At 37.9% G+C, this 22346-nt stretch overlaps 1 protein-coding gene across 1 annotated transcript; it reads left to right on the forward strand.

The window, feature by feature from the left end:
• Window positions 1–6903: 6903 nt before the first annotated feature.
• On the forward strand, window positions 6904–13262 carry LOC141754683 (CMP-N-acetylneuraminate-beta-galactosamide-alpha-2,3-sialyltransferase 1-like). Its single transcript, XM_074613929.1, has 7 exons — window positions 6904–6969; window positions 8114–8360; window positions 9752–9948; window positions 10040–10219; window positions 11466–11511; window positions 11607–11726; window positions 11829–13262. The coding sequence occupies exons 2-7, from the start codon at window positions 8136–8138 to the stop codon at window positions 11991–11993; spliced, it is 933 nt and encodes a 310-aa protein (XP_074470030.1). The 5' UTR covers window positions 6904–6969; window positions 8114–8135; the 3' UTR covers window positions 11994–13262.
• The last annotated feature ends 9084 nt before the right edge of the window (window positions 13263–22346 follow it).

Genomic DNA, 22346 nt, shown 5'->3' on the forward strand with positions numbered 1-22346 from the left:
CATGACAAATGGACAGATTGACAGGAAAGGGAGTCATCACAGTCACTCAGGTTAGTGCTGACAGTGACTGTTCATCAAAAAATGCATCTTCAGTACAAAACAGTCATTGTCAGTTTTGTACGTAAGTGGTGAAAAGGTGGTTTCAGGTCAATTAAGAGTGCTGTAAGTACCATATTTATTATCATTATTATTATTATTATTATTGTTATTATTAATAAACATAAATTAAAACTATCAAATTAATTTGACACAATACTTTCCACCGCTGACCACAATCCAGAAAAGAATGCAGAATGCTACGCTGAACTAATTCAGTTCCTTGATGACAAAAGCCTCTCGTTGGTGATGAGAGATGCAGCGGATGACAGTAAAAAAGCCCTACAAATACTATGGAGTCATTACGCCAGTCAGGGTAAGCCAAGAATTATCGCCCTGTACTGTATACAGAGCTAACTTCCCTAAGGAAAGAGCCTGAAGAGACTGTGACAGACTATATCACACATGCTGAAAAAGCAGTAACTTCCCTAAGAAATGCAAATGAAGTGATTAATGATGGACTAATAATAGCTATGATTCTGAAGGGCCTTCCAGAGTCTTACAAGCCTTTCGCCATCCATACGACACAGAGCAGCGAGGAGTTGACGTTTACTGAGTTCAAAAGTAGACTCCGAAGCTATGAAGAGACAGAAAAGCCATCCAAAAGTTTCCACCAGACAATATTAAAAGAAATGGAATAATGGTAGATTGTGGAGCTACATCTCACATCATCAGAGAGGAAAACTTATTTGTGAGTTTCGATGAGACTTTCGACCCAAAGAAACACTACAGGGAGTTAGCAGATGGAGCAGGATGAACAATGTGGCATTGAGGCAAGGTGACGCAGAGGTGTCTTTGCAGGACTCAGAGGGGAAATATGTCGCAGTCACACTGAGAAATGCCTTATTCATCCAAACGTATCCTCAGAGCAAATTCTCAGTGAAAGCAGCCACAACCAATGGAGCCAAAGTGATCTTCAAGGAGGGATAAAATGAACTCATGAAGAAAGATGGAACAATCTTCCACATTGGGGAACCCGAGAGACTACCTGAAAACGGTAAAAAACCACGAACAATGCATCGATGATTCAGTAAATGACATGATGTCCAGTGACAAAGTGATTTTTACTTGTGATGTCAAAACATTGCATGAGATGTTTGGATAATGCAATGTAGATAATGTATTGAAATTGCCAGATGCAGTAGAGGGCATGAAGATCTCAGGTAACACCAAGATATAGTGTAATGTTTGCACAGAGGGAAAATTTGTCAACACCAGAAATAAGGAAACAAATGCCAAAGCTAATGTGCCCCTGGATTTGGTTCATACTGATTTGGCTGGTCCTATTGAGCCAACCAGCCTAGAGGGACACAAATATGCCATTTCATTCACAGATGATTTTTCAGGCTCAGTGTCTGTGTACTTCCTTAAAAAACAAGAGTGAGACAGCATTAGCAACGGAGAGGTTCCTAGCAGACAGCGCACCATTACGACACTGTAAAATGTATCAGATCAGATAACGGCACAGAATACATGAGCAATGTTTTTCAGTCACTATTAAGGGAGAACGGTATAATACATGAGACATCATCCCCTTAATCTCCTCACCAAAACGGTACAGCCGAGAGACAATGGAGAACCCTTTTTGAAATGGGGAGGTGACTTCTATTACAAAAGGGATTGCCAAAAGTGTTATGGCCTTATGCCGTTCAAAATGCTGCTCATATTCACAACAGATGTTACAACGAAAGGACAAAAAACCTACCATACTTCATGCTAACAGGAAGAAAGACAGATCTTTCAAAAATGTGGGTATTTGGATCAGATTGTTACACATACAAGTAAGATCATAAGAAACTAGACCCCAGATGTGAAAAAGGAATATTTGTGGGGTACAGTAAGAACAGCCCAGCATACCTGGTCTACAATCCACATACAGAAAAGGTGTCAAAACACAGACTGGTGAAATTCATTAAAAAGAACAGCGTTGAACAACAGACAGAAAAACAGATGAGTGTGATTCAGAAATCCAGGCGTATGAAAACAGAGAACCTGATGATGAGAGTAGTGCTGATGTGCCACAGAGTCAAGACATTACAGAAAATCAGATCCTATGTGAGAACGAGGAGAAGGTAAACACAGATGATACAGATGGGTTACAACATGAGGAAAATACAGAAAACGTAACCCTAAATGAAAATGAAAACAGTACAGACGCAAAAACATATAGACATAATCAAAACCATCGCTACCCAAGAAGAGAAAAGAAACCTCCAAAATTCTTGGAGGATTATCTACCAGACTTTAAAGATAATGATGTGACTCAAACAACTGTTGATTATTGTTACAGGGCTGTATGTGGGATGTCAGAGTGTAAACCCAGATCTACTCCATATGAGCAAAACTGGAGGATGTCACAAATGAGGAGGATGACAAAAAGGAGGTTTGTAACCCCAAAGAGTATCGTGAAATGTGGGCAGTCTGATTTATGCCATGACCTGCACCAGACCAGATATTAGTTGGATTGTGAGCAAACTTTCACAAACCCTGGCAAAGCCAAAAGCAGAGAACACGTCTTGAGATACCTAAAAGGTACGAGTGACTATGAACTGAGTTTCAAGAAAAGTAAAGAGGATTTAAACCTGATAGCATTCCGTGACTCTGATTGGGCATCTTCAGTGGAAGATAGACAGAGCACTACAGGGTATTGTTTTAGCCTGATAAAACAAGGTCCTGCAATTTCATGGGAATCAAAGAAACAGTCAACGGTGGCTCTGTCAACTTGTGAGGCTGAATACATTGGTCTAGCAACCACTACTCGAGAAAGCATGCTGCTTTCAACACAACTGTTAAATTGCATGGATAACAGAGTGTACACCTGTAGAAATATTCATGGTGACAATCAGGGGGCCATTGCACTGAGAACATTGAACAGACAGAGGTCCAAACATATTGATGTAAAATATAATTTCATTCGTGAAGCACTCAGTGAGGGTAACATAGATGTTGTCTACTGCCCATCAGAGAACATGGTTGCAGATATATTGACAAAACCTGTAGCAAAGGTAAAGATTGTCAAATTCAAAAGGTGGTTCTTTGGAAATTAAGTATATGGCTTGAGATGATGAGAACAAGTGGGGGTGTTAAGTTGTGTTCTCATCTGTAATGTTATTATATTAACTTTAAGTTGTATTATCTCATTTTATTCATGCTTCCAATTTAGATTTATTTTGGTGAGCACTTTTATTGTAAGTTATACGTCCTGTTTTTATGCGACGTGATTTCCTGTGTAACTGTCGTGATTGTTTCTGTTTACGGCATATGTTACGTTACAGCACTTTACGGCAATGATGAATGTAAGCAGGAATTGCCCATTCCATCGCTACTGATATGTTTACCAGTGCTGTGAAGAAGAGAGCGAAAATAAACAAACCAAAGGATATATACGGTGTGATTCCTTTGCAATATGGACAACGAAGCAGAAAATGCAACAGCGATACATAGGTGAATCGATTTTTTCCCCCAACCCTAGTAAATATGTATACTCATATACTTCTCATATGTCTTCATATAATAAGTGTTACTGGCATGCTGCACTTCATTGGGCTCCACGTCGTACCTTGATTCACACACAAGAGTTATGAGCTACAGAAACACAAGCATAGCTTCCTGCCATCCAAACACGTGAACTGCAATTTACCACCTGATCTCCAACAACATCAGTACAGCTGGCTAATTGTCCAGGTATTTGAATTACCATACAACTGCCAGTTCTGCCGATACATAAAAATAGATATCCTTGACATGTCCCTTCTCAGAATGTGGTGGTGAACTCTGCCAGAACTTTTATGATTCATCAAGACAGCACTCCCTTCAGACCTGATAAACCAGCTCAATAACCACTCTTGTTTTACCAGAGAGGAGGGGGTCAAAATCTCTCTCAGCGTCTTTCTATTTTCTCTGTACTTTGTGTGTATGTTCTTTGATCATCCTGTATCTTCCCAGTAGTGTTCTTCATGTATTCAAATCCCAACATTCATATTTTTGGTCAAAGTGTGTTTTAGCATCAAAATGATATTTTCCCTTCAAGTCATTCTAAAACCTTTTTCCCACATCGTGACCTGACGTAGGTTTCTGCATGATGACGCTGCTACATGTGCAGTATATATACTAGGGCTGGGACGATACACCCATCTCCTGATTGGATACTATCATGATACTTGAGTGTCGATTCGATATAAATTGCCATTTTTAAGTATTGCACTTCGATATTACGATTTATTGTCATTTTTGTTCACTTTTTTAACACTAGACTACGGGAAATAGTTGAATCATACACTTCTAGGGACTTTTACTTTGAAAAATCTCTAAATGAATCCAGTAATTTTTTTTGATTTTCAGTATGTATGTAGTCAGAGATGTCCTGAAGTCAAATATATCAGTCATTGTCAGGAATTATTTATTAAATTTTTTTTCAGAAACCCAAAAATCAAAGAATAAAGACATTTCCCTTACTAATTAGTGATATTACTTTATTACTTTATTACAACAAACCCACAAACCAACAAACCAACACCGGTAAAAACATGACCTCCTGTTACTCAGACTACAACAATAAAAGCGTTAACTTCCTTCTTCCTCCACAAAGACTCAAATGAAGCAAATATATTGATTCTGGCATTAAAGAAATCTATTTCAAAATCGTAAAAAAAAAAAGAAAATTGCATTACATACTGTAGGTGAAGCGATTTTTTTCCCAACCCTAGTAAATATGTATACTCATATACTTCTCATATGTCTTCATATAATAAGTGTTACTGGCATGCTGCACTTCATTGGGCTTCACGTCGTACCTTGATTCACACACAAGAGGTTATGAGCTGCAGAAACACAAGCATAGCTTCCTGCCATCCAAACACGTAAACTGTAATCTACCACCTGATCTCTACCAACATCAGCAGAGCCAGGACACTGCATTGCCCTATCAGTACAGATGACTAATTGTGCAGGTATTTTAATTACCATACAACTGCCAGTTCTGCCCATACATAAAAATAGATGTCCTTGAAATGTCCCTTCTCAGAATGTGGTGGTGAACTCTGCCAGAACTGTTACGATTCATCAAGACAGCACTCCCTTCAGACCTGATAAACCAGCTCAATAACCACTCTTGTTTTACCAGAGAGGAGGGGGTCAAAATCTCTCTCAGCGTCTTTCTATTTTCTCTGTACTTTGTGTGTACGTTTTCTATCATCCTGTATCTTCCCAGTGGTGTTCTTCATGTATTCAAATCCCAACATTCACATTTTGGTCAAAGTATGTTTTAGCATCAAAATGATATATTCCCTTCAAGTCCTTCTTAAACCTTTTTCCTACATTGTGACCTGACGTAGGTTTCTGCATGATGACGCTGCTACATGTACAGTATATATACTAGGGCTGGGACGATACACCCATCTCCTGATTCGATACTATCATGATACTTGGGTGCCAATTCGATATATATTGCCATTTTTAAGTATTGCACTTCGATATTACGATTTATTGTCATTTTTGTTCACTTTTTTAACACTAGACTACGGGAAATAGTTGAATCATACACTTCTAGGGACTTTTGCTTTGAAAAATCTCTAAATGAATCCAGTAAAAATGTTTGATTTTCAGCATGTATGTAGTCAGAGATGTCCTGAAGTCAAATATATCAGTCATTGTCAGGAATTATTTATTACATTTTTTTTCAGAAACCCAAAAATCAAAGAATAAAGACATTTACCTCACAAATTAGTGATATTACTTTATTACTTTATTACAAGAAACCAAGAAACCAACAAACCAACAAACCAACGCCGGTGAAAACATAACCTCCTGTTACTCACACTACAACAATAAAAGCGTTAACTTCCTTCTACCTCCAAATAGACTCGAATGAAGCAAATATATTGATTCTGGCATTAAAAAAATCGATTTCAAAATCGTGAAAAAAAAAGAAAATTGCATTACATGAATCGATTTTTTCCCCAACCCTAGTAAATACGTATACTCATATACTTCTCATATGTCTTCATATAATAAGTGTTACTGGCATGCTGCACTTCATTGGGCTTCACGTCGCACCTTGATTCACACACAAGAGGTATGAGCTGCAGAAACACAGGCATAGCTTCCTGCCATCCAAACACGTAAACTGTAATTTACCACCTGATCTCCACCAACATCAGCAGAGCCAGGACACTGCACCGCCCTATACAGCTGGCTTATTGTGCGGGTTTTTTAATTACCATACAACTGGCGGTCTGCCAATACATACAAATTCTCAGAATGTGGAGGTGAACTCTGCCAGAACTGTTACGATTCATCAAGACAGCACTCCCTTCAGACCTGATAAACCAGCTCAATAATCGCTCTTGTTTTACCAGAGAGGAGGGGCTCAAAATCTCTCTCAGCATCTTTTTATTTTCTCTGTACTTTGTGTGTACGTTTTTCTATCATCCTGTATCTTCCCAGTGGTGTTCTTCATGTATTCAAATCTCAACATTCACATTTTTGGTCAAAGTGTGTTTTAGCATCAAAATGATATTTTCCCTTCAAGTCATTCCAAAACCTTTTTCCCACATCGTGACCTGACGTAGGTTTCTGCATGATGACGCTGCTACATCTACAGTATATATACTAGGATTGGGACGATACACCCATCTCCTGATTCGATACTGTAATGATACTTGAGTGCCTGTTGCGCAGAAAATGATTATAAATATTAATGTCTGGGTGGATCTTGGACTCCTGCGTACAAACCTCGCCCCTTCTCAGACAACCACTTGATTGATATCTACAGTGCACCAATGAGCATTCACCTAGTTTATCATCGACCTCAGATACTCCGATACCTGTTGACTCATTATAACTGGAATAGAAGCGGATTCACTCTCTGATCAGGTAGGACAAAAAAAACATGAATGCATTTGAACTTTATATAACTTTTTATATAATAATAATAATTATTATTATTAATATTATTTTTATTATTAATATTGATATTGATATTAATAGCAATACTACTACTAATTATAAAAATAATACTGTTATGGATTTTATTATTAATTTAACTGACAGCATAATTTTCATAGATTTTAGGTTATATTTTGGCTCATAAATAAATGGAAATATTATTACAGTCATCAAGTGAAAATAATAATAATGATGATGTATCATTATTCTTATAATTTTTTATTTTTGAAGACAACAATAACGATAAGAATAAAATGAAAACGTTTGCTTTTTTAAATACTCAATCTTCAACCATGAGAGAATTAATGCAAACTGTTTTTTAATGATTGGCAGCTGTATTGGTCCGATATAAAAATATGTTTATGGAAATTAAGTTTATGGATTGAGCTCTCCTCTACCAAAGTGCCCTGTTTACTTTTGATGATTAGCCTGTAGCTTTAAACAAACAAATATGACAGTTTATAAGAGCTTCCCTCAATGTACACACAGTGGTTTAAGAAGTATTCAGATCATTCACTTTAGTAAAAAATAGAAATTCCTGTGAAAATACTCCACTAAATGTCCTGCATTGAAAATATAAGTACAAGTACTTAAGTATTATCAGCAACATGTACTTAAAGTATCAAAAGTAAAAATACCCATAATGATGAAAAACAATTTTGTTTTACTATGTATGGTGGATTGTTGTATTATTACTGATGCATTCCTGTGTAATTAGCATTTCACTCTTCTAGTTGGTCGAAGTGGAGTTGATTTGAACTATCATGTTGGGTAATTTATTATATTTTGCATACAAAACTTGATGGAGTTATGTTTTATAAATCCATCATGTTATATGTAAAATCTTAGTCTGCAAAGTAACTTGTAACTAAAGCTGTCAGATAAATGTAGTGGAGTAAAAAGCACCATATTTACAGCTGAACTGTAGCGGAGTAAAAGTAGCATTAAATGGAAATACTCAAGTACAAGTAGGACGAAGTAAGATTTGTACAATACTTGAGTAAATGCACTTAGTTACATTTCACCTCTGACTACACTCTCTTGTGTATTTCACCACGTCCTTTGTCTACAGATTTGAGCGGCTTCCCAATCAAATGCATCACACAGCCAAGATGGTTAAAAAAGGGATGGTGCTTATTGTCGTGCTGGGTGTGACCAGCATTTCTGTGTTCTGGAGAATAAACATGACGCCGCCATGTGCTTGTGACCGGTGTTTATCTGAAGATGATCCCTGGTTCATGCAGCGTTTCGACAAATCTGTTGAACCATTTCTGTCAGCAAATTACAAACTGTCAGGGGACGCTTTCAACTGGTGGAAGGTAAGTTGTGACCTTGTTCAGTCTCTCAACCAGCAGTTCAAATCAGGGTCAGGAAGTAAAATACAATCTCATTTAACAGTTATCATAGTGGCAAAACTTCAGCTCTGTTCTGTTTTAGTTAGACCACTTCTTCTCAATGGTGGCAGTAGAAAGGTGTCTGACTCGTATCCGTGAACTAACTACTTTATCCACAGGTAAGCAATGTTACAGAAAGGACTCTGGGAATAACAGTGATGTTAGTGTGATATAAAGTGGAAAAAATATCATTAAACCTACACAAAATGTTGTAGAATTAATTTTGAATCTACTAAAAGGGACAGTGTGTAGAATTTGGTGACATCTAGTGGTGAGATTGAGGATTGCAACCAGCTTGGTACCCCTCCACTCACTCCTCCCCTTCCAAGACTGTGGTACCGTGAGCCGCCGAATACAAAACCATGGTAATGCCATTCACCTCTCTCAGAGGCCATCCTAACCATAATAACACTACTTTAGGAGCAACGGAAGTCAGACGACGGCCGGCGGTACCACAGTTTTGCACTCTGCGGCTCACGTTAATGCAGTTTCACAAGCGTGTTGTAGAACTACGGTGGCCTTCAGGTAATGTAGAAATGCAAAAGACTCTCTCTAGAGATAGAGTTTGGTTTGTTCGTTCTGGGCTACTGTAGAAACAATGCGCACTGCAGGAAGAGGACCCGCTCCCTATGTAGATATGAAGGGCTCATTCTAAACTAACAAAAAAACAACGATTCTTAGTTTCAGGTGATTATACACTAATGAAAACATGGTTATGAATATTATATTCCAATTCTGCTAATGTTACACAATGTTCCTTTATAGCAAATAATCACCACTTGGAGTAACTTATAATCACATATAACACTGATTATAATATATTAGAAAAAATAGTATAATGTATTACAACTATGGGAATTATAATACACAGTGATCTATGCAAAATAAAGGTCATTCATTAACCAGCAATGATGCAGTTTTATATTACTTGACCTTATAAGTCAAGTGCTTCGAACTATAATTATGCAGTGCTATAAGCAGCAGATTATTATGCATTATAAGTATGTTTATAATGAATTATAGACATGGCCGTCAGAGAAAGACTTTAATTTATTTCTAGGTTACACGTTCTACACATGTGCAGTAAGCAACTTTACAATAACCAATAAACTATCACCAAAACAAATGAACCTGATTCTAGGCAAAATACCAGAACTGTATACATCAAGCAGAAAATACAACATTTATACATTTCACAATATAGGCAAATATTTCAAAACTTTTAAAATCACTGTGGTGACAACATCTGCCAATTTGTTTATTGAGTACAACTCATGACTGCTCTAACAGTCATCTATGTTCTGTTTTCCCGACAGCAGTTACAGGTTGAACGACGCAGCTTCAGTACCTACAGAAGAACAGTGGACAGGCTGTTCCAGATGTTCCCACCCAGTCCAGTTGTTATAGAACCCAGACCTGACCGCTGCAGGACTTGTGCTGTGGTGGGGAACTCTGGGAATCTGAAGAGATCACATTATGGACCACTCATAGATTTCCATGATGTCGTCATACGGTAAATCCTCCAGATAAAGAAAGCTGTTTTAATCTATTAGTGTCTTTTGTCCCTCCCTTTTGTATGAAACGTATCCCTCTGTACTGTCTAGAATGAACCGTGGTCATATCAAAGGTTATGAAGCGGATGTTGGGAGCAGAACAACTCATCGGATCATGTATCCAGAGAGCGCTGTGGATTTAGATAACTCCACCCATCTAGTGCTGGCTCCATTTAAGATACTGGATCTTGAATGGGTCATGAAGGCCCTCACCACCGGATTCTCTGGAAAGTGAGTCATATTTCTATGCACTATGGATGTGTGATCATTTTGCCCCCAGTAGCCTATATAGTGTTCAGTATTAACCCTCATACAGGTATACTTTTTCTTGTCTGTTTTCAATTTACACAATGTGGAAATTAACTGTTACTTTCCTAAAATAATATTCAGTTTTTTATTTTCTTCAGATGACATAACTAATAATGTTTTGAGAAGAAATAAGATAAGATTTTGCTATTTTGGTTGTTTTTTACAGTAGTTAATTCAGTCGGTATTCCTTGTATTTTCAAAATTCCCCTTTCCCAAAAGCCAATCACATATCTGCTCTGTCCTGTTTGTTTAGATTGACAAAACGACCAACTTGAAAAAAAACATTGAGCTAGCTTTGTGCTAAATGTTAAAGTCAACATGCTAATGTGCTCACATTGACAAATGATACTACCGTATGATGATCATTAGCATGTATAATGTAAACCATATTCATCATTTTATTTCAGCGTGTTTGAATGCTAACATTTGCTAATTTGCACTTGATGGGAATGTCATTAGTGTTGCAGATATAAACCAAAGGACATTATAATTTTGACCTGATGATGGCACTATGAAAAGTTAACACACAGACAGCAATGCCTTAAATTTCTATGAATGTTGCCAAATTTTATGGAAATCCATCCACAGATTTGGACTACCTTTCTGAAGGAGGACAACGTCTCAAAACATATTAGCCCAATCATTTCAATGAATGCATATATTCCTATAGGAATATTTAATAATATATCATTTTAAGAAGTATCATTGAATCAATCGCATTTAATAAAAATATAGAAAATAGAAATATATTTAAGTTCAGAGAACTTGAAATGTATATAAAAAAACTATATAAATTAAGTTAACTAAATGTATATTTTTTTAACTTAAATTGGCAGTAGGCAGTATATTTTTGGCATCATTGGGCAAAAATACCATAATAATTTTTCAGCATATTGTAATTAAAGTGTTCTGAGAGATAGCTAGACTTCTGCACCTCATCATGGCTTTGTTCTCAGGCTTTAGAAAAACTAGACCGTGACGGGAGACTTTCTCATTCACATGCTGGCAATTTCATTGTGTAAATTCTTCGAAAATTCTACAGAGTTTGGTATACACTATGTGAAATAAAACATCCTCCTGAGATAGGCATTTTAGTATCATTTGACTGTACTGACAAACACATCCAATCATTTGATGTTGAGTTTGACATTTCCTACTATTTCAACAGGTCATACGCGGCAATAAAGTCAAATATCAAGGCTAACAAGGATTTGGTGAGTATTATATCCAATGCATTCAACAATGCAAAACATGATTGGCTGCAAAGGTAATGGTTCATAAAAATGAGCCTAATTGTGATTCCTAACAGGTGATGGTCATGAACCCAGCTTTCATGAGGTATGTTCATGACATGTGGCTGCAAAAGAAGGGCATGTATCCATCCACTGGCTTCCTGGGTCTGGTTCTTGCCCTGCACATTTGTGACGAGGTAAGTAACACACTAATGATTAATAAGTGGATGCAAATGATTGATGACTGATGGAAAAAGCTTTGAGGCTTTTACTACGATTTTTTCTTTGTTTTCCGATAGGTCCATGTGTTTGGTTATGGAGCAGACAGTGATGGGAACTGGAGCCATTACTGGGAAAAACTCACAAACAAGAAGCTTAGAACTGGAGGACATCCTGGGAATCATGAGTATGGGGTCATCCAGGAGCTAGCTATGCAACGAAAACTCACGTTTTATACAGGGTAGTGATTTTTCTCTCAGCATTTAAAGTATTTAGGCCAAGAAGCCGATGCTGCCTTACACATCTCTTCTGGGACTGACTCCCTTTGCTGCAAACATTAACTAGATTAAAACTGTGAGTGGTGAAACATTCAGATCTATGGAGAGGAAATAAACTACATGTAAAATGAACCTGACTGATCCCGTTGAGGGTGTTTGAGCTACCCAAGTGACATTATTTATTGTCATTTTGCACTGTTGCAATGCACACTGTTGCAATGCACAACTGCTTAATTTATAAATACATAAATTAAGTAGTAAGTTCTGACCCAAAAAAAAACATGTTTGAATTGAAATCCGGACATGGCAGCATGTTACAAAGCATTGATTGTTTCTAGAAAGCAGTTTTGATGTGATGACATTTTTACATATTTTGTCTGGTGAAAGTTTGCTCTAATAACATCAATTTTTACTTTGACCATGTTAAAATATCTGAATAAAAATGGCCTTTGTAAGATTAGCAGTAGGTAATAGTAGAAATACATGAAGTGTTTCCTCAGACACTGATCTTTTCTTTTTTACATGATACTATATATGTGAATCTCCTGAGGCCTGTACTACAAAGCGAGTTCAACATACCCAGGTCATATTCTCGTTATCTGGCTTAACTAACCCTAACAAACGAGATCATGCTAAGTGGTCCTACGAAGGTTGTTATCACATCGGTTAATCAACCCAGGATTTCTCAGTCTGGCTGTGAGCGCGTTCACAGGAACGGGGCGGTGTTTGCAGCATCTGACCAATCACAGACATGGACAAGTCCACAGACTTGCAGACAGACAGGCAGAGCGGCACATATTAGACAAATACGAAGAAGTTAAACACATAATCCAGGCTAAAAGTAACACAGTTGAAGCTACCAAATGCAGGAAGACCAGCTGGCAAAAGAAAAAACTCCCGATGTATGAATGTGTAAATTAACAGACTTATTAGTTTAACGGAACACTCAAAAGCCAGATATAGTCATTTAGATATAAATAGCTTTAGGAAATGCAATGGATGAATGGATTACTCTTCTTTTTACCTTATTATTATAAAGTGGTGTGTATGACTATTTCAACCTTCTTTCAGCTGCGTCCCTCTCTACTGCGGGGGGAAACGGACTCAAGAGCAAGTAAAAAAAAAATATATAAAAATATAATTCAGAGAAGTTATTACCCACAGCATATAACCAGCTGTCCTTCCTGCATTTGTCAGTTTAAACTGTGTTGTTTTTCGCGTGTTGTTATGGATGAAATCTGTGCCAGAATCTGTTTTTGTTTATATGGAATAAAAAAATAGGGGTGGTGAAGTACTTTACCTTATTAAATGTATTAAACTGAAGTAGAATGTTTTAGTTTTTGCCTTTTCTTTTGTTTTTGGTGCACTTCCCTGTATTTTATTTATTCTTCTGTATTGTTACTTGTTGCTATTTACATTTTAATGTTAAGCACATTGAATTTACTTCTAATGAAATATGTTAATGAGAGTGCCTTAAACTTACCTCAAATGTTTCCAATAAAAACTATGAATTTGTGTCACAAATATTGAGCAACAACCCAAATGAAACTGCCTGTATCTATTTCCTCATGTGGACATACAGTAAGTGTTTTTATGAGTTGTAGAAATTATAAAATTCTTATAAAAATCCCACATCCTTGACTCATATATAAAAGAGTTTAGAATAAGGCCGATCATGCTGTCATGTTGAAACATAGAGCGAGCTCTTTAACTTTGTGCAATGGAGTCAAGCCCCTGCAGCCCTTCCCAAATCCATGACTTAATTAACTTTCTATTTTTTATTTTTAACAATTTGTAAAAATAACGAGAAGAACTCTGCAAAATTATTTCAATATAGTTTAGCTTCATGAAAAAATGTTAGGCCATTGTTTAGTTTTTATTTTGAGGTCAACATCAGATTGTCAAGCTTTTGAATAACTAAATGCATCTACAAAGTTGAGACATGTAATTTGCATGGATGGATTATATGGCCACTGATGCAAAAGCAAATGCATAAACTACAATTATGATTCACCAAGAGTCAAATTGTATACACATTTATACAAAAATGGATCTGTTTATGATTTGGTTATAGTTAGATCATGGTTTAGGTTTAAATAAACACTTTACGGTTAAGGAAACATTGTGGTTTGAATTAAAATGACTTCTTCGTTAACGTTAGGGGACGTTCTTCATCATTACAATAAAAAACACTTATGGCTATGGTTTGGGAACGACAGATTGGTAAAACGCTGCCACAAAGCAAGTTAATGAAATCTATGGTAACAATCTTCTTCCAAGTTAAATCTATATAAAATTCAGTGTATTTTTGTTTTCCCAGGTCATCGTGTTTGGGTTCGGTGCAGACAGATATGGAAAATGGAACCATTACTATGAAATACTCAAAAACAAACCAGTGAAAATTGGAAATCATGATGGAAATCATGAGTATGTGATCATTGAGAAACTATATTACCTTTTTCAAAGGATGGTGATATTTGTTTCTCTCTTTCTGTTCGTCTCTCTGTCTTTGTCAATTGCGTTAATGAGCAGCACCCACCGCTTTATTGATACATCATGGTCATTATAGGAGAAATGGGCAATTTATTGGAAAGAAATAAATGGAGTTGTTTCTGCTCATTGTCATGCATGTTTCTTGTCAGTGTGTTGAGGTTTAGGGGAGTAATTTCTGGAAACTTCACTTGCATAGAAGTCCTGTCTTTTGTCCTCCAGTATTCCACTGAAGGTGCTTTCCATTTTGTTTGCATAGAAGTCCTGTCTTTTGTCCTTCAGTATTCCACTGAAGGTGCTTTCCATTTTGTTTGCATAGAAGTCCTGTTCTTTGTCCTTCATTCCTCCACTGAAGGTGCTTTACATTTTGTTTGCATAGAAGTCCTGTTCTTTGTCCTTCATTCCTCCACTGAAGGTGCTTTACATTTTGTAGAAAACCGTTTACAGTTTACATGCCCGCCAGGGCTTGACTGGCCATCTCGCATACCAGGCGTTTTCCCAGTGGGCCGACATATGTCTTTTTTTTTTTTTTTTTTGGCCCATAAAACAGGTAAATCGGCCCATTTCTTTTCCTTAATTGACACTGGGCTGGTCCAATCACTCTGTGCTGGGCGGCCACAGTGAGGAGGAGTGAGAGAGAGATGAGGGAGGGAGTGTAGAGTTTGCAGTAAGCAGTTATGGTTCTAGCTGCCTGGCTCAACATGTCATGAGAGATGAGCAGTGCTCGAAGTGGGCCGTTATGTAGCGGTACGCAGTATTTTACTCATTTTACTCCTTGGCGTACCGTGACTTTTTCATGCGTACCGGAGCTTCTCACAAGCTGCCGGTCCTCTCCTCTGCCCTCCCCATATCAGGTTCTCTGGGAGATTCATAATGGTGATACATAACGGTGCAGAACCAGCGGATTTGCACCGCGTGGGTTCCCGTAGTGAACGGAAGCCCCGTGCTATTAATCTCCGCACGAGCTGAAGCCTGACTGTTTACATCAGAAGCGCATTTCTCTGCTTCTTCTGATCCTCTGCTGTTTACTATCCATCTCTCTCTCTGTGCTTATGTCTGTCTGCCAGGGGCGGGGCCAAAGTGGGGGCCGGAGCTGGCACTGGCCACCTCCATCAGAGTCTGAATGTGATAGGTCCGATAAGACTCAACAAACATTAATATTGATCTAATGTATCTTTGTCAATTGCGTTAATGAGCAGCACCCACCGCTTTATTGATACATCATGGTCATTATAGGAGAAATGGGTAATTTATTGGAAAAAAAATAAGTGGAGTTGTTTCTGCTCATTGTCATGCATGTTTCTTGTCAGTGTGTTGAGGTTTAGGGGAGTCATTTCTGGAAACTTCACTTGCATAGAAGTCTTGTCTTTTGTCTTTCAGTACTCCATTGAAGGTGCTTTCCATTTTGTTTAGAAAACAGTTTTAATCTGGTGCAATATTTACATGCCCGCTATTATAAAAAGCCTCTAAAATCATTATTTGCCTGGCACAATTCACCTAGTAACATCTCATTGTGACCATGTTAGTTGAATAGATGTGACAAAATGTTCTTGAACATGTAAATGAAATCCCCTCAACCTTTCTCTGTTAGAATTTATTCACAGAACCAAAGTTTCATTAAAAAATCTAAAGATAGAAATACAGTAAATGCAAATGTAAAAGTTATTTATGTTTTATGATCATTGATTGATTTCTATTTGATCTGAAATTGATTCTTTAGGTGGTAGATGTAGATGGATGTGTGTGTGTGTGGGGGGGGGGGGGGGGGGGTGTCGTAAGATGCAATAAGGATAAACTTAAGACACATGAAAACGAACAAATGGCTTCCTGTTGGGAGAAGGGAGAGAACTGCAGCAGCAGCAGCACGGCAGACGGAGACAGACTGCTAGTAGCACCCGGAGCATAGACTGGGAACACTGGGTCCAGGTGTTTCCAGTTGGCCATAACGAACCCCTGCCACCAGGTATCTGGAAAACATGACAAATGGACAGATTGACAGGAAAGGGAGTCATCACAGTCACTCAGGTTAGTGCTGACAGTGACTGTTCATCAAAAAATGCATCTTCAGTGGTGAAAAGGTGGTTTCAGGTCAATTAAGAGTGCTGTAAGTACCATATTTATTATCATTATTATTATTATTATTATTGTTATTATTAATAAACATAAATTAAAACTATCAAATTAATTTGACACAATACTTTCCACCGCTGACCACAATCCAGAAAAGAATGCAGAATGCTACGCTGAACTAATTCAGTTCCTTGATGACAAAAGCCTCTCGTTGGTGATGAGAGATGCAGCGGATGACAGTAAAAAAGCCCTACAAATACTATGGAGTCATTACGCCAGTCAGGGTAAGCCAAGAATTATCGCCCTGTACTGTATACAGAGCTAACTTCCCTAAGGAAAGAGCCTGAAGAGACTGTGACAGACTATATCACACATGCTGAAAAAGCAGTAACTTCCCTAAGAAATGCAAATGAAGTGATTAATGATGGACTAATAATAGCTATGATTCTGAAGGGCCTTCCAGAGTCTTACAAGCCTTTCGCCATCCATACGACACAGAGCAGCGAGGAGTTGACGTTTACTGAGTTCAAAAGTAGACTCCGAAGCTATGAAGAGACAGAAAAGCCATCCAAAAGTTTCCACCAGACAATATTAAAAGAAATGGAATAATGGTAGATTGTGGAGCTACATCTCACATCATCAGAGAGGAAAACTTATTTGTGAGTTTCGTTGAGACTTTCGACCCAAAGAAACACTACAGGGAGTTAGCAGATGGAGCAGTAAATGACATGATGTCCAGTGACAAAGTGATTTTTACTTGTGATGTCAAAACATTGCATGAGATGTTTGGATAATGCAATGTAGATAATGTATTGAAATTGCCAGATGCAGTAGAGGGCATGAAGATCTCAGGTAACACCAAGATATAGTGTAATGTTTGCACAGAGGGAAAATTTGTCAACACCAGAAATAAGGAAACAAATGCCAAAGCTAATGTGCCCCTGGATTTGGTTCATACTGATTTGGCTGGTCCTATTGAGCCAACCAGCCTAGAGGGACACAAATATGCCATTTCATTCACAGATGATTTTTCAGGCTCAGTGTCTGTGTACTTCCTTAAAAAACAAGAGTGAGACAGCATTAGCAACGGAGAGGTTCCTAGCAGACAGCGCACCATTACGACACTGTAAAATGTATCAGATCAGATAACGGCACAGAATACATGAGCAATGTTTTTCAGTCACTATTAAGGGAGAACGGTATAATACATGAGACATCATCCCCTTAATCTCCTCACCAAAACGGTACAGCCGAGAGACAATGGAGAACCCTTTTTGAAATGGGGAGGTGACTTCTATTACAAAAGGGATTGCCAAAAGTGTTATGGCCTTATGCCGTTCAAAATGCTGCTCATATTCACAACAGATGTTACAACGAAAGGACAAAAAACCTACCATACTTCATGCTAACAGGAAGAAAGACAGATCTTTCAAAAATGTGGGTATTTGGATCAGATTGTTACACATACAAGTAAGATCATAAGAAACTAGACCCCAGATGTGAAAAAGGAATATTTGTGGGGTACAGTAAGAACAGCCCAGCATACCTGGTCTACAATCCACATACAGAAAAGGTGTCAAAACACAGACTGGTGAAATTCATTAAAAAGAACAGCGTTGAACAACAGACAGAAAAACAGATGAGTGTGATTCAGAAATCCAGGCGTATGAAAACAGAGAACCTGATGATGAGAGTAGTGCTGATGTGCCACAGAGTCAAGACATTACAGAAAATCAGATCCTATGTGAGAACGAGGAGAAGGTAAACACAGATGATACAGATGGGTTACAACATGAGGAAAATACAGAAAACGTAACCCTAAATGAAAATGAAAACAGTACAGACGCAAAAACATATAGACATAATCAAAACCATCGCTACCCAAGAAGAGAAAAGAAACCTCCAAAATTCTTGGAGGATTATCTACCAGACTTTAAAGATAATGATGTGACTCAAACAACTGTTGATTATTGTTACAGGGCTGTATGTGGGATGTCAGAGTGTAAACCCAGATCTACTCCATATGAGCAAAACTGGAGGATGTCACAAATGAGGAGGATGACAAAAAGGAGGTTTGTAACCCCAAAGAGTATCGTGAAATGTGGGCAGTCTGATTTATGCCATGACCTGCACCAGACCAGATATTAGTTGGATTGTGAGCAAACTTTCACAAACCCTGGCAAAGCCAAAAGCAGAGAACACGTCTTGAGATACCTAAAAGGTACGAGTGACTATGAACTGAGTTTCAAGAAAAGTAAAGAGGATTTAAACCTGATAGCATTCCGTGACTCTGATTGGGCATCTTCAGTGGAAGATAGACAGAGCACTACAGGGTATTGTTTTAGCCTGATAAAACAAGGTCCTGCAATTTCATGGGAATCAAAGAAACAGTCAACGGTGGCTCTGTCAACTTGTGAGGCTGAATACATTGGTCTAGCAACCACTACTCGAGAAAGCATGCTGCTTTCAACACAACTGTTAAATTGCATGGATAACAGAGTGTACACCTGTAGAAATATTCATGGTGACAATCAGGGGGCCATTGCACTGAGAACATTGAACAGACAGAGGTCCAAACATATTGATGTAAAATATAATTTCATTCGTGAAGCACTCAGTGAGGGTAACATAGATGTTGTCTACTGCCCATCAGAGAACATGGTTGCAGATATATTGACAAAACCTGTAGCAAAGGTAAAGATTGTCAAATTCAAAAGGTGGTTCTTTGGAAATTAAGTATATGGCTTGAGATGATGAGAACAAGTGGGGGTGTTAAGTTGTGTTCTCATCTGTAATGTTATTATATTAACTTTAAGTTGTATTATCTCATTTTATTCATGCTTCCAATTTAGATTTATTTTGGTGAGCACTTTTATTGTAAGTTATACGTCCTGTTTTTATGCGACGTGATTTCCTGTGTAACTGTCGTGATTGTTTCTGTTTACGGCATATGTTACGTTACAGCACTTTACGGCAATGATGAATGTAAGCAGGAATTGCCCATTCCATCGCTACTGATATGTTTACCAGTGCTGTGAAGAAGAGAGCGAAAATAAACAAACCAAAGGATATATACGGTGTGATTCCTTTGCAATATGGACAACGAAGCAGAAAATGCAACAGCGATACATAGGTGAATCGATTTTTTCCCCCAACCCTAGTAAATATGTATACTCATATACTTCTCATATGTCTTCATATAATAAGTGTTACTGGCATGCTGCACTTCATTGGGCTCCACGTCGTACCTTGATTCACACACAAGAGTTATGAGCTACAGAAACACAAGCATAGCTTCCTGCCATCCAAACACGTGAACTGCAATTTACCACCTGATCTCCAACAACATCAGTACAGCTGGCTAATTGTGCAGGTATTTTAATTACCATACAACTGCCAGTTCTGCCCATACATAAAAATAGATATCCTTGACATGTCCCTTCTCAGAATGTGGTGGTGAACTCTGCCAGAACTGTTATGATTCATCAAGACAGCACTCCCTTCAGACCTGATAAACCAGCTCAATAACCACTCTTGTTTTACCAGAGAGGAGGGGGTCAAAATCTCTCTCAGCGTCTTTCTATTTTCTCTGTACTTTGTGTGTACGTTCTTTGATCATCCTGTATCTTCCCAGTAGTGTTCTTCATGCATTCAAATCCTAACATGCACATTTTTGGTCAAAGTGTGTTTTAGCATCAAAATGATATTTTCCCTTCAAGTCATTCCAAAACCTTTTTCCCACATCGTGACCTGACGTAGGTTTCTGCATGATGACACTGCTACATGTACAGTATATTTACTAGGGCTGGGACGATACACCCATCTCCTGATTGGATACTATTATGATACTTGAGTGTCGATTCGATATAAATTGCCATTTTTAAGTATTGCACTTCGATATTACGATTTATTGTCATTTTTGTTCACTTTTTTAACACTAGACTACGGGAAATAGTTGAATCATACACTTCTAGGGACTTTTACTTTGAAAAATCTCTAAATGAATCCAGTAAATTTTTTTGATTTTCAGTATGTATGTAGTCAGAGATGTCCTGAAGTCAAATATATCAGTCATTGTCAGGAATTATTTATTAAATTTTTTTTCAGAAACCCAAAAATCAAAGAATAAAGACATTTCCCTTACTAATTAGTGATATTACTTTATTACTTTATTACAACAAACCCACAAACCAACAAACCAACACCGGTAAAAACATGACCTCCTGTTACTCAGACTACAACAATAAAAGCGTTAACTTCCTTCTTCCTCCACAAAGACTCAAATGAAGCAAATATATTGATTCTGGCATTAAAGAAATCGATTTCAAAATCGTAAAAAAAAAAAGAAAATTGCATTACATACTGTAGGTGAAGCGATTTTTTTCCCAACCCTAGTAAATATGTACACTCATATACTTCTCATATGTCTTCATATAATAAGTGTTACTGGCATGCTGCACTTCATTGGGCTTCACGTCGTACCTTGATTCACACACAAGAGGTTATGAGCTGCAGAAACACAAGCATAGCTTCCTGCCATCCAAACACGTAAACTGTAATCTACCACCTGATCTCTACCAACATCAGCAGAGCCAGGACACTGCATTGCCCTATCAGTACAGATGACTAATTGTGCAGGTATTTTAATTACCATACAACTGCCAGTTCTGCCCATACATAAAAATAGATGTCCTTGAAATGTCCCTTCTCAGAATGTGGTGGTGAACTCTGCCAGAACTGTTACGATTCATCAAGACAGCACTCCCTTCAGACCTGATAAACCAGCTCAATAACCACTCTTGTTTTACCAGAGAGGAGGGGGTCAAAATCTCTCTCAGCGTCTTTCTATTTTCTCTGTACTTTGTGTGTACGTTTTTCTATCATCCTGTATCTTCCTAGTGGTGTTCTTCATGTATTCAAATCCCAACATTCACATTTTGGTCAAAGTGTGTTTTAGCATCAAAATGCTGTTTTCCCTTCAAGTCCTTCTAAAACCTTTTTTCCCACATCATGACCTGACGTAGGTTTCTGCATGATGATGCTGCTACATGTCCCAGCCCTATATACTAGGGCTGGGACGATACACCCATCTCCTGATTCAATACTATCATGATACTTGAGTGCCGATTCGGGCACAGAAAAGATTCAAACAGCCACATAGAGAAAGAATTTTCTGAAATATCCTAGGGTTGGGACGATAAAATTCGCAGACATTATGGAATACCAGCAAAGATAGTATCACTTGTGTTCTGCACAAATGACACCAGCTTCCTTGTTAAATCAGGAGTGAGATACGGGTGTGTGATGTTGGCCCTGTTGTTCATTGTATTTACGGACTGGGTAATGCAAACAGCCCTAAACAACTCAAACACTGTTATCAGATGGACTCACTCTCCTATCACATCTACCAAGTCACATGCAAGACAAAACATCTAAATTTAGATTACAGAAGAATGCAAGCATGCTGGGATTTAAGATTAAGATCAAAGAAACAGAAGACATGCCCCTTAACATGAAAGAACCACCTGTCATAGAGCTAAATGGACAACAACTGACATGTACGTCATCTTTCACATACCTCGGAAGCCGGGTAACATCAGATGGTGGAGCTGACTGTCGCGGGGTTCTATGTCAAAACTCCGTGCAACATGAAAAACACTGGCGTAGTCGGAAAACGTTGTGTTAATCCCCTTTTTATTATGCCGGCCTCCCAAAGTGCAATCATTGCTTACTATTTACAAAAAGTGAAAAATAGAAAAT

The sequence above is a fragment of the Sebastes fasciatus genome, chromosome 17, assembly GCF_043250625.1.
Source record: "Sebastes fasciatus isolate fSebFas1 chromosome 17, fSebFas1.pri, whole genome shotgun sequence".
In the NCBI taxonomy this organism is placed as follows: Eukaryota; Metazoa; Chordata; class Actinopteri; order Perciformes; family Sebastidae; genus Sebastes; species Sebastes fasciatus.